Source organism: Marmota marmota, unplaced genomic scaffold (assembly GCF_001458135.2).
Source record: "Marmota marmota marmota unplaced genomic scaffold, marMar, whole genome shotgun sequence".
NCBI lineage: Eukaryota > Metazoa > Chordata > Mammalia > Rodentia > Sciuridae > Marmota > Marmota marmota.
In genome coordinates this window covers 2,769,480-2,794,685 of record NW_025999900.1, presented here as the reverse complement: position 1 = coordinate 2,794,685, position 25,206 = coordinate 2,769,480, and the positions used below count along the sequence as shown (strand labels likewise).

At 41.8% G+C, this 25,206-nt stretch overlaps 2 protein-coding genes across 3 annotated transcripts in view; one reads left to right on the top strand and one right to left on the bottom strand.

Moving 5' to 3' along the window:
• The window catches only part of Rhoj (ras homolog family member J), a 102,791-nt gene that overhangs the window by 2,036 nt on the left and 75,549 nt on the right, over window positions 1-25,206 (bottom strand). The window contains exon 5 of one of the 2 annotated variants that reach the window (XM_015489963.2): window positions 17,038-22,974. The exons of the other annotated variant lie outside the window; for it this stretch is intronic. Within the exon in view, the coding sequence (XP_015345449.1) occupies window positions 22,828-22,974 (147 nt within the window). The 3' untranslated portion in view covers window positions 17,038-22,827. Of the gene's footprint in view, window positions 1-17,037; window positions 22,975-25,206 lie in introns of those variants that run through there. 2 annotated transcript variants of the gene reach the window in all.
• Window positions 1,578-9,467, top strand: Gphb5 (glycoprotein hormone subunit beta 5). Its single transcript, XM_015489975.2, has 2 exons — window positions 1,578-3,903; window positions 8,082-9,467. Exons 1-2 carry the CDS (start codon window positions 3,700-3,702, stop codon window positions 8,268-8,270), a joined length of 393 nt encoding a protein of 130 aa, XP_015345461.1. The 5' UTR covers window positions 1,578-3,699; the 3' UTR covers window positions 8,271-9,467.

Genomic DNA, 25,206 nt, shown 5'->3' with positions numbered 1-25,206 from the left:
TTCCCCCAGACCTCAAGATGATTGCTTACAACAACCCCTCTCTATTAGTCCATTTCTTGTTGCCAATAACACAATACCATAGGGTAAGTGAATTATTAAAATAATAATAATAATAATAATAATAATAATAATAATAATACTTTGGCTTCCAGTTCTGGAGATGCAAATTCAAGAGGCTGTATCTGGTAATGGTCTTCTTTTTGTCAGAATCCCATGGTGACACAGGACATCACATGACAAGAGATGGGGAATGTACATGCAGATGTGTGTCCTCTGGTTTCTCTCTCTCTCATAAAGCCACTAGAATTCAATCATGGGGGCTCCACTCATATCTCATCCGATCACTTCCTGAAGGCCTCATCTCTAAACACTTGAGTCAGATTAAGTTTTTACCCTCTTAATATCTCACAATGGGGATTACATTTTAATGCCTGAACTAGTGGGGGCCATATATTCAAACTATATCCAAGCCATAGTACCACTTCTTCCCTTTCTTTACCCCTAGTTAACTTGTGTCTTCTGATTTGTCCTCCAAGGTGATAATGAATCCATGTGAAGATGATCATGGAGCTCAGTGAGGGAGGCTTCTCCCCAGCCTGTGCTTGGAGATGTTATATCTTTGCTACCTCAAGAAAGCAAAAAGCTTAGTATAACTGGAAAGGTGGCAGGTGCACAGACCATGGTACCGAGATATCCTGTAGGAATCGGGGCCCTAAGAAGCCTTTGCAGTCATGCTGCCACCTCTCACTTTGCCTGTGGAGGGGTGCATGGCACGGCAGAGGGCAAGGATTGCAAAAGGTGGCATCCATACACCACTGCCCTTTTCTGCAGCCATAATGCGTCTGAGAAGCCACTGTTCTCTGCCTGCAGAATGATTTCAGTCACCTTCTTGATGCAGTGCTCCAGACAGATACTTGGATTGACAGTAGTTGGTTACAGAGATGAAATAAACCCAGTTGCTTTCCCCAGTGTTGTTGAAGGCTTTGGAAGTAGGCAGGTTACAAGATGACCGAGTCTCTACTTCTCCCAATGTAAAAAGGAGAAATTATAATTGACTTACACAAATTTTTGGAAGGTGTAGAGATACCGTGTATAAGAGCACAGCAGACTGCTGGTGCCTGGTAGGGAACAGATGCTCATTATTGTAAGGTTAATGCTGATGGGGCAGAAGGCAAGGATGCCAGAGCTCTGCTTTGTAAGGCGGCTGGGAATGGTGAAAGGAAGCTGCCCTTGACCTCTCTTTGTTGCCTGTCTTTATTTTGTGATATGCAGACCTAAGTACATATGTTTCAGGTCTAAGAGGCTTGAGTAGCTCTCTTCAGAAATGGTTCTCAATGTGCAGCTAACTCTTTGCCTAGCAAGACAGGGAGATCACACCATGCAGCAGTCTGTCCCCATGGTGCCCCATGTATGCTACTCACAGAAAGTCCTTTATTTCAAGCCTAATTCCACCGTTTTTAAAATACATATGGTAATCAGATTCTGGAGACAGGGCGGTACATTGATGAACTCACTGAGTGTTGCTATATGTTTTGAAAATCCAAAACTTATATGAATACATTTACTTAAGGAATAACTTTCTTTGCAAAAAATAGAGATGCTTTAACTTCTATGTTTAGTTTCATTAGTTATTTAATATGCATATTAAATGTCTTTGGCTATGTCATGATTTACTATGATATGAAAACTCCTAAGGACATAGATGATGTCTGCTTCATTGACTTTTTAGAGCAACCAGAAAAATGCCACAAACAAGTGGATTTTTAATCTATTTGCATGTTTTTGTTGCAGATTGGAATATAAACTACGTTCTATACTCACAAAAATTATTCCATTCTTATTTTAACCTTTTAAGACCAGAAATCTAATGGCACATTTCCAGTAGAGCAATACGTACAGTACAAACACATAAACATTGCTTTATTTTAAGTTAAAAATATTAATACTAATTGATTTTCTATAGTAAAAATCTTGCCAATGTAGAAAATGTGAAAACTACTAAAAAGCATATGGAAAAAAATGAAAATTCATATTTTTTCCTATATGAGTCATTTAAAAATGTTATTAATAATATCTACTACTTAACTAATTTTAAGGCTTTCAAAAATTGTTCTCACTGTGATTTTCATCTTCCAGTTAGGTTCCCATGTTCTTTCCAGAAAGCATTAATGTTTTGTTATTTTTCAAAGTATTGAAGCACATGGTAAATTCAAGGAAAAAGTTTGCCATGAGCTGCTGGTAATTTCTCCCTGCTTTAAAGGAAACTTTGAAAAGTTACCATGAAGGAAAAGTTAATCCATCATGTCCCGCTGCATTTGTTCTCTCAAAACCAGGTGAACTACCTCTGACTCTTTCCCTAGGATTATGTCACCCACCAGGGCAACTTTCTGTTTCAGTAGGTGATGTGAAGAAACAAAACAACACCCTTTAAGTTAATCAGTTTTGGAAAATAGAGACTGGCTTTATATTCCATGGCTTTGATGTGCTTAGTAGTTCCTGTAAGGATCTGCCTCTCTTTTGTTGTGATTGACAAGACCTTTCCTATATATATGAGCCACTGAGCAGCCCAGTAACAGAGGGGAGAGACATTTACCCAGAGCTAACTTCACCACTCATTACGACTTTCTAAAACCTTGGGTACAAGTGTCACCTCTAAGTGTCAGAAGAGTTGGCTCCAGCAAGATCAGGTAAGGGCCTCTCCACTTTGAGACTTCATTCCTCCCAACGGGAAGCCTAGAGAAACTACATGGTGACAGGTGGGATCTGGAATAACAGATTTGGAAATGCAGTCCATTTTAAGCAATAGGACGTGGGGGAATTCTGTAAATGGCTTTTCTACCCTCAGTTTAACATCCACATAGGTTCTGTCTTATGGGCCAAGCATGAAGGGCCCCTTCTGGTTACTAGACCACAGGAAGCTATCCTAGTCTATCCTAGAGGATCATTCAGATATCCTATCCAGAGAGGATAGACTTGACAGCAGATTGGGATCATTTTTAAATACTCCAATGCTTTCTGCATTTGAATTAATTTGAACCACAATGAGGTGCTTATTAGAGCAGAAGCATAGAGCAGAGGCAATTTGTTGCCAAGTAGGACACATTTTTATGTTTTTATTTTATTTTTATCAAGACAGGTGCCTGGTTTCATAAAATCTTCTGCATATCCACGTTGTGTGATGGGTTGAGTTAGTAACAACATGTGCAGGGCCTACTTTTATTACTTATCTATTTCCCAATCATTCCCCATGCATGACACCAAAATTAAAATTTTGATCAAAGCATATAGCATGGGACCCAAATACCCTGGACCATCATAAAAATAACTTACATGTATTCATGTATTATGTCAAGATATGCAATTCCTTTGTTGTTATTCATGTTTGGTGTTCATTTTGAAGAAACAAATTTCTTTAACATACAAGTCAACTCCAGCACTTGGGTTGCAGTAAGGAAAAGTCTTAGAATGCATGTCTAGGATTGGATATCCAGAAAGGTCCAGGGAATCTATACTGACTCTGTTACAGAGAACTCTGGGCACCTGTCTTGGAGTCTGTAGGTACTTACTATTTCTTGGCCCATTTTCCCTGAAATGCTAAGAGCAAGGTCCCTTTGATAGCAGCCAACGTGTTTGTGACTACCCCTTGGAGGGCAGCTGGATTTGTTAAACTTGATTTCTTTTCCTCTCGGGAGGAACAGCATGAAGCTGGCATACCTGTTCCTTGGTGCGACAGCCCTCCTGCTCCTCTGTGGCTGTGGCTCTGTCCTCAGCACCTCCAGTGGGGACCTGCGTACCTTTGTGGGCTGTGCTGTGAGGGAATTTACTTTCCTGGCCAAGAAGCCGGGCTGCAGGGGCCTTCGGATCACCACGGATGCCTGCTGGGGTCGCTGTGAGACCTGGGAGGTAAGTGGCTCAGCTAGTGACCGCTCAGGCCCGATTCTAAAACAGTGTTCCCCGTTTCAGTAATTGGAGGTAGAGCCGGGTCATCTGCCCTCTCCTTACAGCATCTTGTAAAGCTGATCAGGAAAGCATGATGTCGCCCCCGTAACACAGCATTGATAAGATTCATAGCTTTATTTGTGGTCTCAGGGAAGTAAAAATGTGCTCCTATTTCACCCATTTTACAAATCACAAGGAAGGACTGAAGGAATGAGAGGCTCCGAAGTCATGAGGAGAGTCACCGGAGGTTGGGAATAAATTCTTGTCTCCAGCCTGTGACCCAGTCTCCTTCCTGTATTCCTTCATTTAGATAAAATCAGCCATTTGCCACGAAAGAGGCCCTAAGCTGTGGGGCAGGTGAGGGCTGGTCCTAGGCCTCTCCTTCAGTGCTGCCTCCGTAGCCCTGCTCCCCTCAGTTCCCTGGGGCCCTCAGGGATCATCATAGACACATCTATGAAGCCCCTTTATATTCAATTAGAACTGGCCTTTCAATTCAAATGGGGATAAAAATCTCAAACAAAGTTAAAATCCTACTGGACTCAGACGAGGAGCTGGTTAAAGGGATGAAGAGAAGAGAGCTATCGAGCACCCACCAAATCACACCACACAGTGATTAGCTGATTCTTCTAAACAAGGCCCACGTTGGCAACTGAAGGAGTACCAGCTCTGATCTTGTCACCCCCAGCTCTGAAGCTTTAATGACCACCCCCTGCTGTCAATTCAGTCACCAACTTTCAAGGTCCAGCAATATGGCATCTGCTTGCTTTCCCAGAGACTTCATGTATTCTTAGGTTTGGCTTTGTCAGGCTGATTTTTAAATGTTTTATTAAACAACCCTCATAAAATCTCATCTTGATCTTTTTCTCATATCCCATCTCATTTCCAACTGTCATATTATCATATTTATTCCTCAGTGCTGAACTCTAGTGCCAACTTCTTCTCTGAGCCTTGTCTGGCTCTGTGGCAATTCCTTGACTATATTCTACCTTTTGTTTGACTTCCTCCCCCACCACACACATGATTTTAAGTGTTTTTGAGGACAGAAGTTCATGGTTGCAACTTTCATAGCTTTGCCAAAGTACCATGCATGGGTGAGGTATTCAATAAATATTTCTTGATCAGAAAGGACTGACCTCTTCCTAGAGGTGTCTGTCCTCTGGTCTAATGGAAGTCAGCTTTGAAGCATGTGAGCACCACCCAAGGACTCTTCCTTTAGGAAAAAACAGGCATTTTTCAGGGATTCAGAGAGCAAACTGCTATTGCTTAAATAAAATTATGACCCTTTGAATGGAATCAGGTTATGATGCAGAAATCTACAAATTAAGTGAAACTACCCCATCAAATTGGTTTCATCTTTACATCATTCAGGAGCTTAAGACCTAATAGCCAAGTGAAACTTAGTTTTTCTTAGTAACTGTTGCCATCAAATGAACTCAGGGAACTTGGGCACCTTCTCATGTGCAGGGCTTGGCCTGACAGTGCCACCTTTGGATCACTGCTTGTCCCTGGGCTAGTGGCAGCTCTTTGTGTACCATATCCTCAGACTCCTGTTTCTCTGCATTCAACCCATCCTCTCTTCTCTCACATGTTGGCAACTGTCTTTAGCTGGATCATGGTCACCCCCAGGAGGTTGGGGACTGTGCTCTCACTGGAGAAATGGAAGCACCAAGACAAAGAAAGGAGAGTGTCCCTAATTTTAGCTAACTTTTGTTTGTGCCTTTACTGTGTTAGGAAAATGGAGGTTACCTAGGGAAATAAATACAGATATGAGATTCATTTTCCTAGCAACCGGAGGTTTCTGAGATTAAAAGCACTGTTTGTTTGTTGTTTGGTTTTTGATAGCCGTATTGGGAACATGTCTGAATTTAAGGATGTTCATGATAACAAAGTGACTGAACTTGCTTTTGAAGTGAAGCTATTGCTGCAAACAGTGATTTCTTTTGACCTGGGTTTAGAATTGCCCGATTTAGCAAAAGGAAAGCAAAACAAAACCAAAAACCAAAAAATGAATCAACTAAACCAAAATACTCACCGATTTCTGCCCCCCCACAAACAATCCCCAAACCCCAGAGTGAAACCAAACAAACAAACAAACAAACAAACAAAAAAAACCCCAGGAAACCCAGATAAATTTGAATTTCAGATAAAACAACAAATACTATTTTTAGCATAAGTTTGTCCCAAATATTGCTTGGGAAGATTTATACTAAAGGATTAATTATCCGATATACAAATGTAGCTGAGTGTCTGGTCTGCCCATGTTCCTAGAATACTGAGGGTAAGAGGACACAGAGTAAATGGAAGAAGGTAGGAGAAAATGGCCCAGGACAAATTTAGCTCTTCTACATGATCATTGTTGAAGGCAAGGTTGTTATTTTCATCATCATGCAAGGACTTCATCTTGGGCCTGTCTATCTATCATCTGTGTATCCATCATCAGTCTATCTACTCATCCATCTATCCATCCATTCATCCATTCACTTACCTTTTTTGCCTAGAACAAGTGAAGACACTGTCCTTTGACAGATTGTTATCATTTTTGCCATGACTTCTAATGACAGCAACAGAGTGCATTTATGGAACATTTATCTGTGCTAGGTACCTATCATCTCACCTTATCTCTACAACAGTCCCATGAGGCGGATGTCTTGTTTCACAGATAGGAACGCTGGGACTTCAAGGAGTTTAGTTGATTTCTCAAGGTCTCCAACAAGTTGTAGATCTGGCAATCAAGCTTGACAGGTCTGCCTACATGACTCAAGATTTTTTCCCCTTGACTTTTTTTTCCCCATGCACACACACACACACACACATACACACACACACCCATACACACACACACATTTTGATCCTGTGACACTGGGGATTGAACCCTGGGCCTTGTGCATGCTACACATGCACTCTACCACTGAGCCACACCCCTAGCCCTTTTTGTTTTATTTTGGAATAGGAGGTATCGCTAAATTGCCTGTGTTAGCCTTGAACTTTTGATCTTCCTGCTTTAGCTTCTTGAATAGAAGAGGACCATATTTGGTTTTGGTGTATTATAATTATAACTATACATAATAATGCTACTACTTGTTACATATTTGTACGTGCACATGATGTAAGGGTTGGAGATTTTTAACTACTACCTTGTACTGAGTTTTCTCTGGCCCATATGCTCTGTTGATCAAAATTGTCTTTGAATTCAAGGTTAATACAAGGTGAAGGAAGGAAGTGAGTCCTTTGCTTATCAGCGTGGCCCAGAGAACATTCAGGAAACTGCCTGGCATTCTTCTTTTGCTGACTCTATAGCAGTTAGGAGAACCTCCCAGGTACCTGCCTACGTACCATAGGGAGCAAATAGGCAGGAATACCTATCCTAAGAGAGCCTACTCTCTAGAGCAGGAGAAATGTCACACAAAGGAATAAAATACCTGAGATGTCATGTAAGGAGAAAAAGCAGGAAGAGGAAGAGGAAGCTCTAGGGTGTGGAGGGGGGATGTTACAGTTTTAAATAGCATGGTCAGGAAAGGCTTCCCCGAGAGGGTGGCATTTGAACAAAACCCCAAGGAGCAAATCCTATGGCAGAATGTTCCAGACAGAGGGAAGAGCAAATGCAAAGACCCTCACTGGGACTGTTCCTGGTTGGATTGGGGAATGATAGAGCCCCCTGTGGCTGGAGCCTAGTGAGGAAGCCAGCAAGGTGGGACTGTCACAGAAGGTGCAGGGAAGACTGATGTAGGAGCTGGCAGGAGATCACAGTTCTCTGGCTTTTACTAACTGAGATGGGAAGTGAGTGGGGCTTTGAGTGGGCGGGTGTGGGGTGTGAGGCCATGTGTGATGTTTCAGGAGGATCACTTGGGTGCTGTTACAGGGTTATGTGGAAGAAGGGACACTTTGTTAGCAGGTATACATTGACCAAGAGTATTCATTTGCTAAATATTCACCTAGCACTTCCTGTGTGCTGTAGATTCTTCCAGGAGCTCAGGATATGGCAGTGAACAAAATCGGCTTCCTGCTTTCAGGAGTTTTCTTTGTACGGGGAGGAGGGAGAGCAATAAGTAAACAAATAAAAACCAAGCTGATGTCTGGTAATGACAGGAAATGAAATAGGATGGTATGTTTATGGGTTCTCTCTTTTCTCCCTATGGGGACAGAAACCCATTCTGGAACCCCCCTACATTGAAGCCTATCATCGCGTCTGTACCTACAACGAGACCAAGCAGGTGACCGTCAAGCTGCCTAACTGTGCCCCTGGAGTTGACCCCTTCTACACCTACCCTGTGGCCGTCCGCTGTGACTGCGGGGCCTGCTCCACTGCCACCACGGAGTGTGAGACCATCTGAAGCTACGAGGTCTGCAGGACGCAGCTGGTGGCCTCAAGCCTCACAGACCTACCTGCATGGGTGACCCAGGCAGCTCTACCCCTGGCTTCATTCAAGGACTGTTTAATCTGACCATACCTGTGGAGGTGGTCACCTGTCTCCCTTAGCTTAGGCACAAGGCCTGGATGCAGTATACTTACATTGAAAATGCAAAACAATATTTGTTCCTTTACCAGAATTGATTTCTCTAGTTCATATACCTACAAATTAGTTTTTCTTTGCCTTGAGTCTTGGAACATAGTTTGTATATCACAATCATCTTCCGATTTGGGCTGATAACATGGCATTGACTTAAATGCATTGGATAGAATTGGGAAATGGGGCTGTAAAGTCTTTTAAAAGTCTTATGTTCTGTTTAACCACTGACCTTTGACTAGATTTAGGAAGAAAGGGCTAGAAGTTATCAAAACCAATGCACTCACTAGTCTTCACTACCCAAAAAGAAAGTTTCCTTAGAGAAAAATGTTCCAATTCATTTTTAAATGAGCAATTATCTACCCAGCAAACAGACTGCTCAGATTGATAAATAGCAGGGAATTGATCAAGAGAAGAGCTCAAAGAAGGTTGGATTTGGCTTATTCTTTTCCCCAGCAACATTCCTTAAGTTCCTGTAAGATCCTTACTATAAAGAGCCTACTTTGTGATTTAAAAAAAATCTAGAAAAATATGTAGCTAGAAGCTATCATTTAGGTATAAGAACTTCTGAAACTCATGTTTTTGGATGTGATGTTCTCCCAAAGCTGTGGTGAAATGGTCATTTACAAATATTCTTCCTTCCTTAGCACATTTTAAATTTAAATTGTAACTTATTAAATTCAGAAATTTTACATTTGTAGGGGTAAAAACTGCACTGTGGGCTCAGACGAGAAAAGTCTGTGATTGTCTAGCTCTTGCCTTCACCAAAATCTTAATGCAGCTGGTTCTGTGACTTTTCTTAAACTCCAATTTTATTCAAATGTCTTTCATTCTGTCATTTTGGGGGTTGAATTTAACCTTGTTCACTTTTCATAATATGCTGAGAAAATCGACATTAATGCCAATAAAGTGCATTCTCTGTCTTTTGAATTCATACAAATTTTCAGTAAAAGTCTTTTTAGTCTTAACTCTGCTTGCTCTAACATTACAAAGAATGCTTCGAAGGAACTATGAGGTTTTTCACTGAAGTGTTAATTTCGGATTTCATGGTCAGTTAGGGGCACAGAGAGATGACTCTGGGTATGCCAAAGGTAGTATAATATGCAGCCCTGGAACACAGTGCTCTGGTTTCCATTGTAGCCCTTTAAGCCATGAGTCTTCTCGAAAGAAGAACCAATGAATCCCCATGAAAAACACAGTGGAGCAAATGTTGAGATTGATGGTCAAGCACCAGGATGTGGGAGTGAATGTCTGAGAACAAAGGGCTCGTGCACAATTCACCCCAACCCTTTTTGGTAGGAAAGGAAGTCACTACATAAAGAGGAGTCCAGCCGGGTGCGGTGGTGCACACCTGTAATCCCAGCAACTCAGGAGGCTGGGGCAGGAGGATCACAAGTTCAAAGCCAGCCTCAGCAACTTAGGGAGGCCCTAAACAACTAAGTAAAATACAAAAAAAGTGAGACCCTGTCTCTAAGTAAAATACAAAAAAGGGCTGGAGATGTGGCTCAGTGGTTGAGTGCCCCGAGTTCAATCCCTGGTATCCGTCCCCCACGGTCCCCTGCCATAAAAGGGAGTCTAGTGCTGTGGTCCTTGCTGGGACCATGGGTGATGATTGGAGCAACATGGGATGGCACCACTCAAGTGTTTTCAATCCATCTCTCGGAACCTCCTTTAGGATTTTCTGAATCTTGTCAGAAATTGAGAAAAGATGATTGCAGCATCGGTGAGTGTCCTGGAGGACATATGCATGGGATGTGCAGGAGAATTTAATGAAGAGGCTGTTTATCAGTGTGTGGGCAGAGTAAGGGAACCACAGCAGGGCGAGGCACTTGTGGCTTGGAGGAAGCACTGGGCAACCCTAGGCTGAAGGAATGAGAGAAGGAGCGGTGATCATACTCTAGGGTGAATGACAGAGAGGGACCCCTGATATAATATGAGACTTTTTTTTTTTGGTTTTCTATTTTTTATTGGTGCACTCTGATTATACAAAATAGTGAGACTCGTTGTGGCCTGTGTGTCCATGTACACAAGACAATTGTAGGTCATTGCAGACTCACCTTGCTTGGGGACCATAAAGGGCCCCTATCTGAGGAGGATGTTTTTCATGATGACATTTGCCCTTCTCAAATGCTACCCCCTTTCCCTACTTTCCCCACCCCCATTCCTTCCTGGACTCTACTTATCTCTTTTATATTTTCCTGAGGTCCCTTTTATTCCCCTTTTTCTCTCCAGTGGAAGCATCTTTTCTCAAATTCTGAACAGCCTCAGAAAATCCGAAAGAAGGTTCCTAGAGATGGGTTGAACTTGAGTGGTGCCATCCCATATAAGAGAAAGCATATGACCCTTGAATTCCTGAGTCTAACTTATTTGCTTAACATAATCCTCTTCCATTCCATCCACTTTCCTGCAAATGACATAATTTTGTTCTTTTTTAGGTCTACGTAAGTTTTGTGTATGTATCCCACATTTTCTTTTGCATTTATCTGTTGATGGATGTCTAGGTTGGTTTCATAGTTTGGCTATTGTGAACTGCACAGCTATAAATGGACATATGTATACATTGCTATAATATACTGATTTTAATTCTTTTGGATTAATACTAAGGAGTAGTAAAGCTGGATCATACGGCGGTTTCATGCCTTGTCTTTTGAGGACCCTCCATACTGATTTCCTTAGTGGTTGTATTAACTTACAGTCCCACTAACAGTGTGTAAGCTTGTTTTCTCCTACAACCTCACCAGCATTTATTATTTGTATCCTTCATTATTATGGCTCATTTATTAAAAAGACTGAATCTGCCACCCTGGAAGATCTCCTGCACTTATCACATGGTCCTAGTAGGGAAGGAAAGGTGCCCAGAGACCTGGAATGGGGACAGCTAGGTGGATGTGTTGAGGTTTCCTTGTGGAAGGGACTCACCTGCTCTTCCTTGGAGACCATAAGGGTCCCCCATCTGAGGAAGATGTTTTAGGAGGTGATGCCTGCCCTTCTCAAAAACTGTCTACGGTCCCCGCTGTTCCAGATGAATAATTAGCGTCTAGTCTCAGGACGATCGGGCTGGGGAAAGGCTCGCCTTGTGAGGAAAGAAGGAGCTTCTCCACAGAAGGAGCATCAGGATGTCACAGTGTAACCAGGAGGAATTGGCCGATGTCCTTGGTCTTGGATCTTGAGAGTGCACCATGGGGATTGAGGAGGAGGTGGCACAGTATGTGGCTGGATGAGAGGAGTTTACCCGTATGGGGGTGCCCTCAGCATTTCCCATCATTGGAAGGTTGCAGGATCTCGTCCCAATGTGCCATTGGGATGGGTCCTTCAAGCCTGGGGAAATGGTGGCTGGCATTAATGAGGATGTCTGAACTGTCCTGGAAGAGTATTGGGGAACAGAAGGGTGTCTGCTGAAATGGATTTACTGCAGCTGGCCATGTTCACCAGGAAGGTTCAGAGAACTCGCCCTTCAGTAGAACAGAAGGAACGTCCCAGCGGGGGCGCTGCATTGGAGGGCAGTCCCCTGGTGGCTCTTCTCTGTAGCCTGGGGCTGGTGCTGGGGAAGCTGCTAGGGAACTGGGCTTCCTGGTGTGGGCAGAGGTGATGGGGTTCTGGGATAGCAGAGACCACGGGTGACAAGTGGCCGTAGGAGGCAAAGTGGACCTAATTGCTGTAGCAGGCAGCAGGGCTACAATGCAAACCAGAGCTCTGTGACCTGCAGGCTGTGTGGTCCGTGGTGCTCCTAGTCTGTGCCATTCAAAAAACTTTGATAGTAAATATGCTTCGTAACCAGAAAAGTTATTAATGAAAAAAGAGGAAAATATCTGTCAGGATGTATATGAGTGCTAGACTTGAATGTCTTTCAAAGGCCTTCTTCCCTCTTTGTTTCTTCTTTCTGCTTTCCCTTCTACAACTTCCTCTCATTTCTGCAAATATTTATTAAGCCTAATTTTGTGCAAAGCACTGGAAAATAAAGACATAAATATCATTATTATTTATGGAACCTCTACTGTAAGCAGGACCCTTTATACTAATTCTTCTTTATTCTCTGTCAACCATACTAGTAAACACTGTTATTTTATTTACCATTTTATGGAGGATGAAACCAAAGCCCAGAGAGGTCAAGTAACTTGCTCAAAGTAACACAGCTAAACACTAGCACATGTCAGGTTTCTCTGACCAAGAACCGAACCTTTTCCACTACAGCCTGATGGGTTTTTTGGAATGCTTCTTCCAAGTCATTCCTGCTTGGAGAAGTCTTGGAATGTATTGATGTTCGAGGATCTCACACCATTGATCAGCATTTCTTCAGTCCTTCCTGGAGGTGGCTCAAGGCAAGGTTGGGTTGTTCTATGAGGATTGGAATTTTTCTCTGGTTTCTTCTATAACCTCTAGGAAGATGCTGTTTTGCTGAATGCAAATCAAATGTTACAACAGAAGGCAATGAGCACAGAAGCAGAGGCTCAAGGGGGACTCAGAGACGAGGGTGGTGGGCTCTGTGCTTGTTGCCCAGGCTGTGTGAAAACTGGGTGGGCAGTGGTGGTGCAGGCCTGTTAGGGTGGCTCTAGGTAAACGGTCAGTAACTCCTTATTCTGAAAATATGTTTATTTGTAGTTGATGAAAGGTAAGAAGTGTATGTGTGTCGGGGGTGTCTTCCTGGATTTTTTTTCTGTGAGACTGTTTTTGAATGGAGAATATAAATTTTCATAGCCGATTATATTTCTGACTTGATTAGATCCATTACCTGAAGTGGTGATTCACACTTCCCTTCTTCCGTGGGTTAGGAAATGAATGAGCCACTAGGAAAGTACCAAATTCCTCTGCAGTGGCCCAATTAACTCTTCAGATTATATACATAAAAAAATTAGGGGCCCTCGTCCACTGAGCCACATCCCCAGCCCTATTTGTATTTTATTTAGAGACAGGGTCTCACTGAGTTGCTTAGCACCTTGCTTTTGCTGAGGCTGGCTTTGAACTCACGATCTCCTGCCTCAGCCTCCCAAACCGCTGGGATTACAGGCATGTGCCACCACACCCGGCCAGATTACTTAGATTCTTAATGTAATAAAATCATTTCGGACATAACAAATGAACTGTATATCTAACTGAAAATAATCTAGTCTTGATAAGAAAAGTTGTATTCAGAAAATTTTCCACAAGGACTGTTTTCTTCATCCAAGAGACTCTTTCTTCAAAATAATGTGTGCTTTATCCTTTGGGTTCTGTTCTTCGGAGCATGAAGCAAACTATTAAGAGGTAACTTTTAAACCCATTCTTTAGCAAACTGTTCGAATTTTTTTTCTGTTGCAAGTTTCTACTGGCGAAACAGTCTCCTGGATTACAAGAATCAAGTTCCTCAATTGCAAGATGAATCTTCTGGCATTTATTTTACAGAACAATCTCCCTTTGGTTTAAGGAGTGGAATTATTTGGAATTGTGAACGGGGAAGTTGGGGAAGGCTCGGTGGCTCGTGGGATCCTGGAGTGTCTGAGGGAGGGGCCAAGGCCCTCTGAGCAGGTGGTATCTAGAGACAGGAGCGAGAAATAGAGAACAGACAAAGGAGCCGGGGGGGGGGGGGGGGGCAGGTGCAGGGCGCTATAATTGACAATGCCAGGCAGACTTGTCTCCCTCGAGAAGGAATTTAGAGGGATCATTCTATTCTCTTCCAGGTTCTCATTATCAGAAGTGAAACTTTCCCAGGCTTGTTGGCTTTATTTTTGTCCCTAAGTTCCTCCAGCTGTACAATTTCTTTCATGCACTGAATAATTAAATTAAAAAAAAAGTGGCTTCCTGACACAAGGATAAGTTATATGCTTTGGCCTTGATTGTGAGCCATTGTGACTTTTGGAAAATCATGTCAAGCCAAAGACAAACAACCTGCCCCCTCCCCAAACCCAGACAGACATTTTCCAGGGGACCAAAAAACATCTTGCTCTAACCAGAATATTAATAATACCAAAAGCCATCATGGTAATTTTTTTTGGTGATGTTGAAGAGAGGATTACAACCAAAGAATAAATGTGAATATCCCCAAGCCACAAATACAATGGAATGATTTGAAAGGACATTTATTAACTGAAAACAAACCCTATATGTATACAATAAAAGATACTGAGGAATCACTGTTATCTTGAGGAAGTGTACACCAGGATTTTGCACTTGAAATGGGAATTTAACCCTGTTAGCTTTCAATTTCTTTCTGAATGAAATGTGTGAACGGATGTCATGCTTTCTTGGCTTTACTGTGTTATATATGGAAAGGTCCCAAAGATGTCCCTGTGTGGAGAGGAGAGCCATCAAAGTCAGGTGATCTGAGCTTCCAGGCTGTTCTGACCCCCCATCTTCCATTTCTTCTTGGATTCTGCACATTACAATTAAAATATGTTGGGGCACAGATTTTACTGAGTGGAATTAAAGCACCCAGCATTGTAAAATACATTGGAAATGTTTCTAAGAGGAGGATTTTGTTCCGTTTTCGGGTCCAGCTTTTTAGAAACAAAGTCCAATTGAAATAAGCTGTGCAATTCAGCATTGACAACAGCTCAGCCAACTTCAGGACAAAGCTGAAAGGGGGAAGGGACCATAAATTCACTCACACCAGTCTCCACGCTTTAAAACTGCAGATGAGGGAGAAGAAACCATCAGGGCGGGGAGGGGGGGTGCTTCTCTTTTTCAAGCTTGATTATTCCAATGTGTTTTATTCAGTAGAAACCTTTCTATTCAAAAGAAGAGAGGCTTTCAGATAGCTCAGACTGGGACTTCACTGTCACAGCGAAGGGACTAGGAATCAAACTCTTAAAAATTACAAGTAAAAGGATTCTTGAAGAGAAATCAAGGCTGATGAGAGTTTTCTCCCTTTCCTAGTTTCTCACGAAAAGGCTAAAATGAACTCTCCCCTGTGGCCTGGGGAAGGAAGGGTGGAAGGGGGTGCCACGTGGCCTGCCAGGCTGTGGAAGGACGTGCAGTCCTTGGTGTAAGAAGTGCTTTTTGGCAGTTTGCATCAGTTTACAGGCAGGAAATCAGGGATCCATTTGCAGTAATGGAAATAATCTTTGGTTAAGATCCTCAAATTTTTGGATTTGATCAAAGCTTTCTGAGAATGTTGGCTGCTTTGAGTAGCCAAGCTGCTCCTAGAGGTAAAAGGTGTCCCGTTCAAAAGCTCCTCAGGAGAGGGATCCTCCCAGGACATAGGTGGGATTCCTATTGCTTAGGGCTTGAAGGAAGACACCTGATTGCAAGCACTAAAGTGGGGTCTCTGTCACAGTCTGAAGGGAAGCCTGCTGCAGAAGGGGGAGGCGGACAGCCCTTCACAGAGGAGGCTGTCCCTTAGTGATGGTGCCATCTCAGTGCTGTCAGGTCCTCATTCTGAGATCGAATCACTGACATCCTAGCCAGAGAATTAATTAGGTAGGCCATTTGCGTAGGAAGTGGTCCCTCTTGTACTCTTGCTGATTTGTCTGAAGGTAGGTGTGATTTGCATTCAGAATTTCTTTGGCAATAAGGAGATTGAAAAAAACCATAGGCTTCACTGGGCGTGTGCGTGTGTGTGCGTGTGTGTGTGTGTGTGTGTGTGTGATTTTTTAAGAGCTCTGTACAGCATGGTCCACAGTGATGCTTAGTGAAGACATGTTGAGTAAGGGACTAGATTCTGGTCTGTGCTTAAGGCGATGGAGAGGGGAGTCTACAGAATGGATCTCTGCTCTCTCCAGAGGATAGGTCCTTTGTCCCCATCTGAAATTTAGAGCTCCGTGTCCTAAGCAAATGAAGACAGAAACTTTGCTAAATGTTTTATGCCTTAGAAATTTGTTTTATGTTTATTTTGTAAGTTTATAATCTCATGTGGTATGAATCTTATTTCTTCAGGAAAAGTAATTTTAAAGGACATTTTTTTCCTCTTTCCCTTGTAAACACCCCAAAGGCTTTCAGAACAGAAATACTTTAGATTTAGCAGACCTTTCAAACCAGATGCTGCTTTTCTGCTCAATTCCAAAATATGCATATTCCTTTACTGCAGCTGGGTAGCACATGACAAGAAAAAGAAAGGACTTCTGACAGCCCTTTCATTCATCCAAGAAATGAAAATGACTCAATATTAATTTAGGGGATACCCACATAGCTCTACTCAGAAATTGTCTCTTTTCCCTCCAAAGAACTAACAAACTGAAGACTGCCTTGTTTAGGGTCCCAGGGAAGCTAAGCGTGATAAGCAAGGTTGCTGACTATAGGAACCTTCTCCTCGTGGTGCCCCAGACATTACCTTAGCCTGAGAGGCTAAGTTGACGGGGTCTTCATCAGGCAGCTCTGTGTTTGGATGTAGAGACTAATAATGAACTTGACCATCTCATAGACCAGTTCTCCCCCAATTTTACTGTGCATACAAATTACTGGGGGAGGGGGGGTCTTATTAAAATGCAGAGTCTGATTCAGTAGGTCTAGACTAGGCCTGAGATTGTATGGTCCTAAGTGCCTCCAGGGTGATGCTGATGCTCCTGGGCCCCGGACTACACTCTGAGAAGCAAGAGGCCAGACAACTTCCCATTCTATAAGAAGCCTGTGGAAAGCAGTTTACTCAAGTGATCGCCGGAGACACCTTCAAATGACTCACAAATGAGAGTAGGAAAAAGACTATTTAATGATTTGAAAATCAGAACATGACACAAAATAAACTGCAAGGTTAAAGAGTACATGAAATAACATTCCATTAATAATGACCAAGGTACATAGAATAGCCGTTACATAAGACGCAGATTGTAGGAACACCAGCCAGCGAGCCGACCGGCTGTCCTTCCCTTGACTGTAGAGATTACATTGAGTAGAACACGAACTGCTACAGTTGAGAAAAAACTCTGCCGAGATGTACTTAAACAGTAATTTCTGTTGACTCAGAGAGAAAGACAGTGTAACCAGGTGATGAGAATGTAGAATTCATTAACTTTCTTGCCTGTTGACTCCTTGAGGACAAAAGAGTCTGCTTAAAAAAAAAAAATTAAACAACACTAGGTAGAGGTAATTTTAGATGTGTATTTACAAAGCTGTCCCAAACACACAGCTCTACTCAGAAGCCGTCTCTCCACCCCCCACCCCTCAAAGAACTCACAAACTGAAGACTGCCTTGTACGGGTCCCAGGGAAGCTAAGCGTGACTATGGGAACCTTCTCCTCCTGATGCCCTAAACATTACATCCCCTATAATCCTGATCAATCCTATTCAGCAAACTATGTTACTGAGAGACTTGGAGGACATAGCTAAAAACATAACAGAATTACTCCAGCTGTGCCTTCACAAAGCTTCTGAGCCATAGCAGAACTCATAGAACCAAATAAAACTTCCAGGGTAGGATGCGTTTAAAACACACATGCACCAAAGCAACCCTGATTCTTGACATCATATCCCCCATAAGGGAGAAGAAATATATTGTGACCAAAATTAATCATGCAGTTTTTACTCTAATTTCCTGTAGTGGAATTTCAAAGGCAAAAACTGTTGGTGATTTGCACCCCACCATTTCACAGACGAGCCAAACTCTCTTTGACTCTTTGTTTCCCTGACCCCAAGGGACACCCAAAGAGCACAGCGGAGCCCCTGATGGCTGAAGTGATGCTGAAGATAGAGCTTGGTGCTCTGGTCTTTGTTGGCCATTGAAGCACCATAAATTATTGCTTTATCATATGCGATTGCACTTGTACCTATTAAATACAATCTTTCTTTTGGAAGTACCCCATTGAAGATGCATAAATACCATTCACACAAGGAATTTGTTTTTCCAGATATTCCAAAGTTCACCCTTTTCAGATTCTTAAGTCATGTTCAAGCTCAGGAAAACTTTCATTTGTTCAATCATATTTCTTGATTTTCCTTGACTGCATGTTCTATATAAACAGAGATGGTGAGAGGCTGAGCTCCCATCCTGCTATTAAAGACCCAAAGAACATGGTCCAGAATTTTACTCATCTGTAGTGAATCATGAGTGGAATCCCCTAGGATCGTGACCCGAGGAGCCCTGATGATCATGGAGTGCTCTTCACAATCACAGTCCATTCCTCCCTCTGCCTCTAGAGACCAGGCAGAAGTCAACCACTCTCCAGGAGGATTCTCAGGTGTGTGTTCTGCCTTGTGTTTGGTTGGGGGTTCCTCTCCATCCTGTTACCTTTTTCTAAAATTCCTAACTTCTTTCCTAAGAAATTCAGTTTTCCCTGATCTTCTCTTTTCCTTTCTGTTTCTAAGGGTCCTGGAAACGACGCTATCTTGTGCAGTTTTCTTACTGATACTTGGACAGCATACTCAGTGACTCTCCAAACAGCTGGTGCCCTCTGGTTCTATCTGTTGAGAGTGAAAGCAGATTTCAAATCCTGGCAGCTAAACAAGGGTGGGTTTTAAAAATGAACATATAACTGGTTAGATAAAAATCTCCAGCATGATGTCAAGTATGCTTTCAAAACAAACCCTCAATTTGGAATCTCTTTGGTGTCATGAATGAGTTTGCATTTATGAATGTCATAGGGCATCTGGGGATGCTTGCCTCAAGTCAAATATATTTTTTCTTCTTTTAAAAAATTTTTATTTGTTATTTTTAGTTACATGACAGTAAATGTATTTATTCTTGAAGATGCTCAACTTTAAACATTGACCAATTTTTTTTGTTGGATTCGAATTTTGGATTTAGCTTTCTTTATTTTCTCTTAAAATTGTGAGTGTAATTGTGAGTGTTCTTTTGCTACCATTCTAATACTATTTTCCTATTGGGGGTCTAATGAACATTGTGTGTGGTTGCACCCACTTCTCTGATGGATTGCACATCTTCCAAAAGATACTTTGCATATCATAAACAGACATATTGCCATCAAAGTTTCAGTACCAAAGCCTTCTTGCCACATGTGTATGACTTACTTTTGACCTCCCAGCTTGGTGCTTCCTAGTTTAATGTTGCTGAAGTTCTCACCTTTAGTAATTGTCTAACTTTTCTTGGCAGAAATCAGACCAGATTTCTTATGTGGACCATGGTTTTGACTTGTGTCTTAGTCCTTCTGTATTTTTGAAATAGCCTAAGGAGTCCATTAATTCCATCAACCAACCAATCAAACATCTGAGTGAAAAAAAAAAATCTGTCAAACCCGAAGCAGTGGCACTTGCCTGTAAACTCAGCAGCTTGGGAGGCTGAGGCAGGAGGATCACAAGTTCAAAGCCAGCCTCAGCAACTTAGCAAGGCCCTAAGCAACTTAGTGAGGCTGAGTGGTTAAGTGCCCCTGAGTTCAATCCCAGTTACCCCCCCTCCCGCAAAAAAGAAAAATCTGTCAAACTATTGATTGAACCATTAGATTGGGATTACATTGCTGATTACCCTGGATTTCAGGCATATTAGAAAATAGACTGAATTCTTGTCTACAGTTTTTTAGTAGTTTGATGGCTTATGTTATTTATAGTGGCTTAACTATAAGAAGTTGTGTGTTCAAAATGTATCTGGAGAGTAACCTTAAAGATTTCATCTTCTACTATTATTTTCTTAGCTTGCTTGAATAAAGTACTGTCAAATGCATTCCATATGGTGAAAAATCTATCACATTGGATGCTACCTTCTAGATGTCTTTATAAATTTTGTAATTATTATTAATAATATGAATATTTATATGGTCAAAAATACTTATATGAGATCTGTAGGATAAATGATATAACTCCAATGATGTGCCTACAAAACTCCAACTTAATGTGTGTGTTAATGAATCAATTGAGGCTCAAGGGCACTGGATGGGAAGCAGAAGAGCCAAGATCTGTGCTGGCTCTGCCACAACACACCTCTCTTAGGCCATTGCAGTAGAGTTTCTCATCTGTGCAGGAAGGACTGGACTACAGTTTCTGAGGCCATTTCTAGCTCTGAAAAGTTAAGACTCTGTCCTCACATGGAGATCAGCGGCCATTTGTTGACTTTGGGAGACAGCGTGGACCATTAAAGATCCTTCTTCCGATTTCTATGTCTTTTTATATTTGTGGTTTCAGAGCATTCCATTTCATCTTACAGCAGAAACCACTTTCTAGTGAAATGAATTAGGTCTTGCCATAAAAGAGGGAATGAATGACTGATCTGGTGGGATGCTAACTCACTTGGGTTGCTTTGTTCTACTTGGTAATTGACTCCTAAGGCCTCTTGGAGGAGTCTGTATTCCATTCCGACACCAATAGTCTCTCTCTGTCCAGGCTCCGGCTCTGTGTGACAGTGATCTTCCCACTGTGAACGCTTTCATCCCAGTGGCCCACTAAGGAGGTGATGACCTGGGGAGCTATGTGCCTGTGCACACATCTGGAAAATTCTCTCTGGTGGAGCTAATGTACTGCTTTCAATTTTTCATCCACATCAATGAGAAGTAAGGAGTGGCCTTTTAGCAAGATGTAGTGATGCAATAATGTAACAAAACTGACTAACAACACTTCCTTTATTACAGGGCTAAATGCTCATTATTGTTTGTAAAGGATGAACTCATAACCTCTGCAGCTATAGTTCATACATGGTTGATTTCCATTTACAAAGGCAGAAAGTCTTCATGTTCTCTAAATGTCAAGCTTTGACTTACAAAGCTCCTGTTTCCTTTTAGGTGGTGTGTGTGTGTGTGTGTGTGTGTGTGTGTGTGTGTTTAAGAAAATGCTAGCAATTAGATGGGAGAAAAGAAAAATAGCACTTGCAATGTGGAAGAAAGGAAAACACATTTCAGAAATTCTAAACTAACCAACCAATTAACCAATAAAAACAAAAGACTGAAGGGGTATCATGAAAGATCTTAAGAGAAAAGACTCATAATACAATTCTTTTCTATGTGGTTCTTCTAGGAGCAGAAGGGACAGAAACACTGGATTTTTCAACAGCTTGAATATGAAAAAAAATTTGATATATTTCATACTGCAAAAACAGGCTTTGCTTATGCAATAATATAAAATGATCAAGTGACTACCTGGATTATTCCAGGGCACGTGAAAGCAAATAAGACTAATTAGAAGCCATCTTATTCTCTAATTAAAAGGGAGGAAGTAGCTCCCTGTGACGCAAGAATTTCTGGATGTTTGGAATTGTCATATAGGAAGGTCACAAGATCCCCCTACTGCGAGCTTTTTCTTCTCCTAAGCCAAAGTCCTTGGAATGCATCATTTGGAAAAAGGATTCAGAGCTTGGTATTCACAAACCTGGTTCCTAGACAAACTTTTAGAATAATGAATATGGAGAGAGAGAGAGAGGCAGTAATTTACTGCCTGCTGTAACTGGAAAATGTCATTTAAATGGAACAGGAGCGTCCACAGTGCAAGCTAGAAGCACCTTCGGTCTGTCTAAGCAAGTGGAAAAATCGAGGCACTTTGCTTGAACCGGGAGATTTTTGAAACACTTGCTTTTTCATGTCCAATGTCCAGCTCTTTCTTTTAGGTCAGGTTATGACTGGGAAGAACAAAGGAATTGGGCACAGGAGAAAGTGTAAAATCAAGGAGGAAAAGAACATGCAATGGTGGAGGGGAGCAGGAAGCAGGGAAGTCCATTTTGCTTAATATTTGAAAAGATGGGTTCTGCCATACCCTTCCTTCATGCCATTTGGAAGGAAAGCAGAATTACTTCTTTCTTAACTCAGTTCATTTTTAGTTTGCCCTGGCTGGCAATAGTAGGTGGAAAAAAACAGGTCACTTATCAACTTAAGCCCTTTTACAGTGAATTTTTGGCCAAAATGTGGATCTGCAAAATAATTCAGATGGTGTTTTTTTTTTTTTTTTCACTCAAAAGGTATTGCTCTGTAAATTTTGAAAAGTTTTAAAGTTCTCTTATAATCAGCATTCAGAGGTACATGTTGGTTCCAATGACTTTGGTAGAAACATGCTGAAAATAGAAGCGAACATCAACCATCTTGTCTTTAGGCTGCTTTGGTATGGATTTGTAAGGCCTGAGTGAATTGAAAAAAATAGGAAATTTCTTGAAATAATGCAAAAGGAACGTAACACGCATGGGTAAAACAGCAGATTCAGAAGAAAACGTTGGTTTTTTATATTCCCGAGTTTTGTAAAAGATGTAAGGCCACCAATACAGGAACTGAGCTCCTCCTCTCCCATCAGCTTTGTGCTTGTGGGAGGGGCAGGTGAAGGGCGAGATGGCCCTTGACTGTTCCCCAGGTGTTCGGCAGCGACACTGTCTGAAATCCGCCTCCGCTTTATCGTCCGGGGTGCGGCGTGGGTGCTTCTGGCCGGGGCGGGGACGGGGGACGGGGGACGTGGCAGTTGGTTGACTGGGAGGCTGTGCTGGGGAGCTCACAGGTGGGGCGGCCTTGGTGCGAGGGAATTCATTTCTGGTCCTGCCCTCCTTTTTGGCTAGAGCTGGGTGGCAGAGATTGGCTGCTGTTGCACCCTTGGGTGGGGTGGAGGCGAGTCTCCAGCAGCTTCAGATGATGGAACAGCAGCCGTGACATTCTGAGCAGCGGTTCTTCTTTTTCTTGGGGTGGAAAATGGTGAGGATGGCTTCATCAAAAACCGCTTTGAGACCCTTCTGAGTCAGGGCTGAGCATTCCAAGTAGCACTGTGCTCCGATCTTAAATACAGAAAGAGAGACAGGCCTGAGCAGGAAAAGAAGGGCAAAGCTCTGTGGGTCAACCCTCGGCCCAGCCAGGCCTTACCTCTGCCTGCCCTACAAGCAGCCTGGGGATTGTTCTGGATTATGTTTTTTTTTTTTTTTCCCCTCTGCATTTCAATTTGCATCTGCAATCCTAATCTTTTTCTATTTTTATAGTCTTATATTAACAATAAATGGTTGTGGATCGTTTTTGGTAAACAATAATTCTGAAAATGATCTACCAACATTTTTTCCTAACAGGAAAATATAATAGGAGAGGATTTGAAACTGTGATATGATTTGAATGTATGTTGTGAACAACAGGACCGCAAGATATTGTTTTTAGCACCCTCTCTTTTGCTTGCAGTGTGGAAGTCAAGTTCAAGTGAAATGCATCTCCTGGATGAAGTAAAGCAGAATCACATTGGCTGACAAGAGTGCATAGGATTTCTAGGTCATCCTTGATTAAAATACTTTGGATAAGCTATCTCTCAAGAAGGTAATATCTGATTGGCATTATCATTTGGTTTCAACATACTTTAAAAACATTTTAAGAATTTAAAAAAATTTTTAAAAATTTAAATTTTAAGAAATTAAAAATATATAAAAATATTTTTTAAAAAATCATAAGATACATTTGCTGAGGGAGACATCTTCCTCATTAGTGCACGGTCTGTATATGTAAATGGTAAGTGTTTGGTACTTGTTTGGGGCTTTACTTGAAAACTTTGTAATGATGTCATTCCATGGTGTATTTAATAATCACAAAATTCCTATGAGAAACAGACATTCAGGCCAAAGCTATAGATTCTCATTAAGAAAATCACAGGCCATGAAGACCAGGTTTGGCAGTCAGCCTCAATGTAGGAGACCTGAGATAGAAATGGCTCGTGAGCTCAGTATGAGCCAACAACATGATGTTGGCCTCTTATTATTAAGGACATCTGGAGAAATACATGTGTTAGTTTTTGCTTCACATTAGGAGACCACCTTCGAAAAAAATTAAAGCAGGTTCAAGAAGAGGTTGACTAGATGGCAAGCTCTTGGAAACTATAGCTGATAAATGGTTAAATGGGGCAGCAAAATCATAGGTCTATTAGGACCAATAATTTACATAAGTAAGGAAATCAGGGCTGGTGTGAGGCAATAGGGAGAAGTGGGGACTATGGTGGACTGACTGTAAAGTACACGTCACCTCTAGGGCAGTCAGTCTTATTCTGCTTCCATGTGAGAATGTTGGGTGATGGTTGCCCATTTTTGTATTTTTCAAGAGGAGTTGGAAATTGGGAATTTTATTATCTTATTTTGGTGCTAGGGTCTCAATCCCAGGGCCTCATACATGCAAGGCCAGCACTCTACCATAGATCCATAACCCTAGCACCTACATTTTTAATTAATATTTACCAATTTTTAAAACCTTTTGTGTGCCTTCTGATATAGGATGTATTTGACTGTTACCTGCAGTGTGTGAACTAAAGAAAAACGGAGGTTTAGCTTCAACAAGAGTGGGAACAGCCCCAGGAAGGGATTAAATTAGAAAGTGAAAAATTAGACCTAAACTCTGGGTCTCTTGATATGTGTTCTTTTCCTTGTTCCATGACCGTAACTGTAACCTTTATGGCTCAGCTCTGCAAGAAGCTGGTCAAGTTGACACTTAGTGAACCAGGTTGCTCTCTTATTTGAAAGGCCACAGCTATAGAGACTGAGAATGAAATAATTTTGTTTTGATTGGGTCCAGAAACTATTTCCTAATGTCTCTAATAGATGTTAGTCACTGTGTGAACCAAATGAAAATACCAAAAGCATGGTATTGAAATCTAAAGGCCGATTGAAAGCCTATTTTATGGCTTTCAATCGGCCTTTAGATTAGGAAATAACTTTTAAAGAAAATAAATAAAAATAGTAGGGTACAAAAGGGGAATAAAGAGTGAAGAAAAATTTCCTAATAATGTCAACTTTTTTGGGGGCGGGATGGATTGTGTCCGTACTTGATATGCTAATTGGTTAAGATGGAAGTTCAACCAATGTGCCAGCTGAGTTATTGCTTGTAATGGGACAGCTTGTGTCAGTCATGCTGAAAAAATACCTAGAAAGTGCTGTGGTAATGTTCTATCTGGGAAACCTCTCCACTAATGATCACAAGCCTTAGTCTGATTCTGGAAATTTCAGGAGAGCCTGGTTGAGCCAGGTTTACACTGGGGGTCCTGCAAG